This window comes from Phalaenopsis equestris, unplaced genomic scaffold (assembly GCF_001263595.1).
Source record: "Phalaenopsis equestris unplaced genomic scaffold, ASM126359v1 Scaffold000877, whole genome shotgun sequence".
NCBI classification, from domain to species: Eukaryota; Viridiplantae; Streptophyta; class Magnoliopsida; order Asparagales; family Orchidaceae; genus Phalaenopsis; species Phalaenopsis equestris.
Window position 1 is genome coordinate 372,740 of NW_018165317.1, and position 7,482 is coordinate 380,221.

At 33.6% G+C, this 7,482-nt stretch overlaps 1 protein-coding gene across 1 annotated transcript in view; it reads right to left on the reverse strand.

Annotated features, from left to right (window-relative positions):
• The window catches only part of LOC110032047 (poly [ADP-ribose] polymerase 1), a 22,651-nt gene extending 15,175 nt beyond the window's left edge, over nucleotides 1-7,476 (reverse strand). The window contains exons 1-3 of the mRNA XM_020735558.1: nucleotides 7,228-7,476; nucleotides 2,960-3,009; nucleotides 2,266-2,446 (exon numbers count right to left, since the gene is read on the reverse strand). Of these exons, the coding sequence (XP_020591217.1) occupies nucleotides 2,266-2,446; nucleotides 2,960-3,009; nucleotides 7,228-7,377 (381 nt within the window). The 5' untranslated portion in view covers nucleotides 7,378-7,476. The remainder of the gene's footprint in view (nucleotides 1-2,265; nucleotides 2,447-2,959; nucleotides 3,010-7,227) is intronic.
• Nucleotides 7,477-7,482: the final 6 nt, after the last annotated feature.

Sequence of the window (7,482 nt, forward strand, 5' to 3'; positions counted from 1 at the left end):
TCCTCGAGAATAAATATATCTGAGCCTAGTCCCATACGAGTGTTTGCGGTCCCGCCTCATCCGAATTTTATTTGGTTTTATCGAAATTTTGGGACGGAGCACTCGTATTACTTTTCTTTTCTTTCGGGATTTTCCCAGGAGTTTTGAGGATTTTCTTTTACTTGAGTCTCTTTCGTTGATTTTCTCGAGTTCCTCCGCTTTTCTTCGGGTTTCCTGGACGACGTTTCTTTCGGGATTTACTTTTTGAGATGCATTTAGGTTTGTTATGCTTAAGGGACAGCGGATTTCACAAGCATACAGGTTTGTTTTACATTTTACAGTACTTAATTTTCTTGTTTCAACCTGCTACTGTCTTTCATGTACAGCATGTTACACTTGTCATGTTTCTATCTGCTACTATCTTTCATGTACAGCATATTACACTTGTCCTGTTTCTACCTGCTACTGTCTTTCATGTACAGCATGTTACACTTGTCCTGTTTCTACCTGCTACTGTCTTTCATGTATAGCATGTTGTATTGCTTCTGTTTCTACCTGCTACTGTTCATTCTTGTATTGCACGCTTTACATTTTATAACTTTAAACATGTTTACCTTTTTTTTACATAGGATGTTTAGAGGACTACAACCATAGGGCCGTTTGATTTGATACTACAACCAGACACTCTAGAAAACTTAAACTCGTCACGTCGAGGAGCTTGGAGCTAGCGCGGTGGGCAGCACGACCATCTTCAACAGCAGAACATGTCTTCCCCAGCAAAACCATTCCCTTTTCTAGAAATTAAACAACAATCCATAGGTTTTCGAGGTTGTTTGCCTAGCGCAACATAAATCCTCCACCTTTTTCTTTAGGCATTCGTATAGCTCTGCCGTACGATCTGAGCCCTAACTCGTTCTAGGTTCCGAGGTTGTCGTCCGATACGACGTAAACCCTCATATCTTCTAGGCAATTTGAGTGACCCTGTCACGCAAATATAAGCCCTAATTAAATAAAATTGGCAGGATAAAACACTTTAATATTTTCTTCCTAAAATTGGAGCCAAACCATAGGATAGACTGGGAAGTCACTGAGGTTCCCCTCAAGATCTGTGGCTTCCCCTAGTTTCTCTTCATTTGGATTCCTCAACAATGTTCCAGATTTGAGGACTATGTCACGTAAATATAAGCCCTAATTAAATAAAATTGACAGGATGAAACACTTGAATAATTTCTTCTCAAAACTGAAGCCAAATCATAGGATAGACCGGGAAGTCACGAGAGTTCACCTCCGGATCTGTGGCCTCACCTAGTTTCTCTTCATTTGGATTCTTCAACAATGTTCCAGATTCGAGCATTTCCCCTTTCACACATCTTCGTCCGATCTCGTTGAAAAGTCCTATCCTTTTGACTTTGAAGAAAATATTTCCTGATTTTTATCAAGAGTTTTCTTAAGTGACTTCGGTCATTTAAGATGTAATTAACTATAGGGGTTTGCCCTTATAGGAAGCTTTTCTGAACCCAGCCTAAAATACTCTATTTAATTTTTTGTATTAAATAGGAAAAATTGTCGGTAAATAAAACGGTTTCGCAGACCAAACGGATGTCATATATTTCTTAGTTTATTTGATCGAGTCTTATCCTCCAGTCTTGTGTTTATCCCTCGGGATAGATACAGGATTTGAGGTAGAGTGCTCTTTCATTTAAACTGTGAAAAATATGAGGTCAGTTTGATTTCATATTTTTCTAAAATTATATATATATACGTAAATTAAAAAATCCTTCCGAAGCGGGTGACGGGATTTCGATTCCGGCTGCCGACAGCTTCTTACGGGCGACCCCCAAACATAACTTTCTTCTTTTAAGCGCCGACATACTGAACTTCAAAAGTATATATTTTGTAGCAGGGACGCTAGCAGTATCATTTAAAATTAAATTGTACTCATATCATAAGACACCAAAAAAATGGAGGCATTTACATGCATACCACGTATTTCGTATGTATTTACAAAATTCCACCTTTTACATTCATACCACCCAAATCTTTCATAGCACACCAAAAATACCAACATTTTAACTTTTAAAGGTGAAATGCATCTTTTCATGCATAAGTGAGGCCACAGGTATGTAGAAATTAGAGTTTAAATCTTAGATATGTCAATACATAGGAATTGTGTGGTATGTATGAAAACCTTCAAAATTTTAAAAATTAAAAAATTAAAAAATTAAAAGAAAAGTCAGGCAACTTGGAATAAGAATACCACAGCAACAAGAGTAAAAGAATACTAACCATTCCTTTCATAATCTTCTCGCTGCAACGTTTGCAGGCAGCACGAGAAGTTCGCGACACTTCAATAATGCTTTCAACATCCTTAGCACTGGGTGTAGCTGAGGTTAAACCCTCCACATATTTTCGTAGTTTTTGTTGATCCTCCCACCGAAGCAAGTCTAAACCTTCGATGTCATCAATTCTGATGATAATGATAAGAGCTACAACTAATTAAATTGTCAAGAAGAAAATTCATAACTCTCTAATTTAAAACTAGCATCAATATCATTGGTCATATCTAAATAACTTAAGGCTGTTTAATGTCTTTGAAACCATCATAGTAACAGTTGACTTGCATAATGAAAAGGAAGATTTACATACATGCAGCTTAAATCCTATGTCACATATCTAGTACCTAAACTTCACTTGTTTACATATAAACCACCTTACTTATGCATGAATATGTATATTTCACATTTTAAAAGTTAAAATAGTGGTATTTTTTATGTGATATGAAAGATTTGGGTGTAAAAATGTAAAAAGTAAAATTTAGGTGTTAGATATGTAAATACATAAGAATTGGCTGCTATGTATGTAAATGGCTCTAATAAAAAGAGGGAATAAGGTTTTGCTTGCGGAATTGAGAGGAGGAGCATGTGTTGCAGGTAAAAGAAGAAATTCAAATAAAATAGAAACCATCTTCAGAGATACATACTCTTTGATTTCATTCGCTTTCTTTAAGATGCATCCAACATGATGCCACAGCTGCTCATAAACAATAGCAAACAAAATTAAATAGCTACCGAAAAAAAAGAAAAAGGACTTCCAATAGTGTTTTGTCTTAAGCAACTCTCTACCATAGCAAATCTCTTCCGAGAAGCATATAAAGTGACAGCATAAAAGGGGTAAAGTTTCAAAATAGTCCTTGAACGTCATTTTAGTCCCAAAGTCTATAAAAGTGTCAAGTTAGTCCCTGCACTCTTTTAATATGGGCTGAAATAGTCCTCCATGAGGATTGTTTCAACCCCCATTAAAAGAGTCCGGGGAATAAATTTGCAACTTTATAGACTCACGGGCTAAAAATTGAACAATGGGTCAGAGGACCATTTTGACACATTTCTCAAAATAAAAGATAGAAGCCATTCATGGTTCAATCATAAAGAGATATTATAAAATCAACAAACTAACTGCTAAACACAGTTATTACCGAATTACTAAGTAGCTTTTCACTTAATGCTTAACACATTTAACGAATCATAGCATACATTTATACATTTTGTGATTAAAAAAACTTTACCAAAGAGAAAAAACTGAACAAGCTACCTTATGTTCAACTCAAAATATTAATATTAGTAAATATTTATTTGTTTATTAAGTATATAAGTATAAGGCATCATAATTATGAATCCATGCATATATAATGATTCAAAAAAAGACATAAAACATACTAATTTCAAATATATTCAATTCAAATTAGAGTTAAGCTTCCTTGAAATTACCATAGCTCAATTCACTAGCCAATTTTAAGCCAAACTACATATGTTTGAGCAAATTTTGAGAATTATATTAAATCGGATCATTCTCACCTCTAGCTATTGCTTTTGGCAAAGATATTCAAGAAAAGTATGGTCGAAAGTAAATACAAAATAGGCAACATGTAGAGCAATATAAAACGTAAAAAAATTGCGCCTAAATTTTTCTGAAACAAAGCTAGTAAAAAGTACAAACAAGATAAAGTCTTTGTCAGATTACAATTATTCTGGTGCTAAAAAATGTCTCAAGGAGGAATTGAGGCTAATTATTCTAGCCAAGCACACATCCATAAAGACATAAGTACAAACTATAAATTCGGGCGGCCAATGCCTAAAGTATAGAACAAAATCTTAACTTCAAGAACCAGCAATAGGCGAGACTAATAACTCTAGTTGTATGTACCTACCCTTCTATATTCTAATTATTTTTTTGCCTCAAAAAAGAGTAAAAAATGAACATTCAAATAATAAAAGCATGTTAAGTAAAAAAAAAATCCATTCAAAATGATTAAAAATAGTTCTTATACTGTGAAAAAAAAACAAGATGCCTTCAATTTTATCTTAAACCAAGTTAATTTTTTAAGAACACACTTAGAAAAGTTCAATTAAAAAAAACTACAAAGCATGGATAATGATGCGGGAAATGACAAGTATGAAGAAGTTGAACATACTTAAGTTTATGATGATGATGATTCTAAGAATGACAATAGTTCCTTAATATGAAATTTGTTAAGAAAGTCATTGTATTTTGAGAATAAATATTCTTTGATAATTTTTACAGACTTTTTTTTTTGTGTGCTTGTATAAAATTCTTAACTCTAATGTTTTGCAATTTGCTCTAATATTATGTATTGCAATGATTATGAAGCAATTTCAACGTCCAAAATATGTTTATTTACCATGAAAAGTCATTTTCAGTTTGATTCTTTAATGAACTTCATACATGCCAAGATTAAACATTGTTATGCATAACTATGTGACACTATATTCTTTTTATTTTCATTATTTTTTTTCACTATAATGTTCAATTATTGATAAATCATTAAATATTCTATACTTCGTTATGTGCAATGTGTTATGACTCCAAAGATTTGTGCACAAATGCTTTACTCGATGTTGACAAGTATGCTCATTCCTTGTAGGTGCAAATTCTCTTTTATATTAGGCTTCCTTGCCCTCAATTTGATTCCTCTTTCATGATTTTCAAGTCCTTATTCCCTTAAGACAAAAGTTGAGAGCTCGTGCCTCTGTTGCTTGATCTTAATAGATAGTGAGTATTGTTTCCTCCAGCTTCACCAAATTTCTTACCATTCAAGCAGGTAAGACCTTTCCAATGATTAACAATACTAACAATCATATAATTTTCAGTAAGGTTTAATATATTAGAGTGGGATGGTATACTAGTAATATAAAATTAGGGGTATTTACATGCAAACCACACAAGTTTTATATATTTACTTATCTAATGTCTAAACTTAAATAATTCATGTATAAGACCCAAATCTTTAATATCACATCAAAAATACCACTCTAACTAACTTTTTAAACTGAAATACACGACTTCATGCATAGGTTTATAATAACAAAGTGTTATAAATGCAAATATCAAAATCTTAGGTGTTAGATATGTTATACATAAGAATTATGTGGCATGTGTGATAATCCCTAAAAATTATGGTAATACACCAAAAATGAACATGAAGGATGGACTTAAAAATAACAAAACTAAAGGAATGATTCGAGTAGCACTTATTAGAGACAAAAATGTGAAAACAAACTTAGGTTGTTTGGGCCTCCACAACAAAGGCAGAAGATGCACTAACCACTAATAAGATAATCATTCAAATTATGTTAAAGGGATTAGGGGAAAGAACCCAGGTTAAATGTATAGAAGTTATGTAAAGCAATAGAAACAAATAGATGTAACACCAATGAGAAAATTTGAAAGAATGGAATATGAGGATTCATAAAGACAATCAAAAAAATCTAATTGAGATAAATCTATAGATGTTGGATCGAGATATACCAAAAATTTCTTTTTTTCTTTCTTTGAAATGACAACAACAACAAGCATGAATCATTTTTGTTTTTAAATGGCAAACCAATGAAAAAATCAAAATCTATTTAGCAAAGGAGCTAGACACAAACTTAAGAATATACAAGATAGACACACATTAGATATGTATCAAACCCACCATCATTAAACCAAAAAGGTTGATAGACAAACCATTAGACTACTCCATGGGGCTCTTTGGTGGCTAGACTTAATTAAAATTTAACTAGAATTTGAGGTAAATCTTTATCAACATTTTGTTGGTGTATGTAAATCTAACTATAGATTCAATCGCCTTTTTGTCCAACTTCTAAATTTTAGTGCTTCTCCTTTTGTTGCTAATTCATTGTTCCCTTACACTTCTCACGAGCTCCACTTTTCTTCTTGTTATGATCTCCTTTGTCATGTGTTTCCCTATGAACTCCTATGTGCCAGTCTAGCTGCAATATCCTTAGTCACTTCTTGCAAGCTCCTCCATATCAGTCTTGTTGCAAGCTCATTGATCGCTATTTTCCGCACAAGCTCCAATGTCTCCTAATCCCTAAAAGCTCCATTTGAACCGAAGTTCATGCCAATAAAACCCCTCTCATTTTTCATTTCCTTTAGGTATTCTCACATACAGTTAAATTCTAAACTTTAAAAAAAACAACCAAGGATACTATCATTTAACAAGATCTAAGAGTTGCCATATTAAACAATCTTTAAATTTTAACACCTTGGATTTAAAAAGGAGAAGTTTGGTGGCGCCTTTTAATAGGATTTATCACCGAATCTATTAAATTCAACCAAACGATAAAAAGCAAATGTTCCGTGGATTTATAAATTTTCAAATTTAGTAGCTCCAATTTTGCCTTTGATTCGACTTAAATCCGTATTTATTAAATCCATGGGTTGAGTGGATTAACAGATTTACTAAATCCAACATTTGCTAAATCCTACTTGCAGCCAAAGACACCCAAAATCTAGATTTATAAAATTAACTAAGAGTCCATTTAGGGGAATGTATCCTTTTGTAAAGGTTATTGTAAAGCTGCTGTAAGTATTTTATAATTTTTTTTTATTTTATTTTTGAAAAATTAGAATAACTTCTCTTGCAAATACCAAACTAATAGATCTTGTTCCCAAAAGGAGCTTCTCCTCACAATAGTTTTTGAAACACAATAAGAAAGCAACAGCCAAAGCACTTGTGGCAGCGGTCTAAACCCTATAACAGTTAGAAAACTGCCTCACATAAACCCTAAACAAAAGTTTGATGGATTTATTAAAAATGATTAAAAGGGCGACTAAGTTCAGATTAATCCAAAACCCCGACAAAAAAGGATGGCATTATCAGACATGATCCTTATAAGGGGACGATCGATTTAACGGGAAAAAAGCGCATAATGTGGAGAGTTTTACAGGCATGAATCCGTCAAACTGAGTGGCCACAACCATCTTGCCAAGCCTGAGATGGTCCTTATTAATAGCATTCTTGCAGGTCTTGCAGGAAGATCTTCCAGACTTTGCGTACTCCGCTTTCCATGGTTTGGGAGGAACTGGGGTTGCCATTGTTAGGGCTTCGAGGAGAAGTCGGAAAAGAAGAAAACTGAGAAAGGTTTTATGGCGCCTGCATCTGCGACTGAGCCGCGCAAGGAGATGCCTGGCAGAATGCCG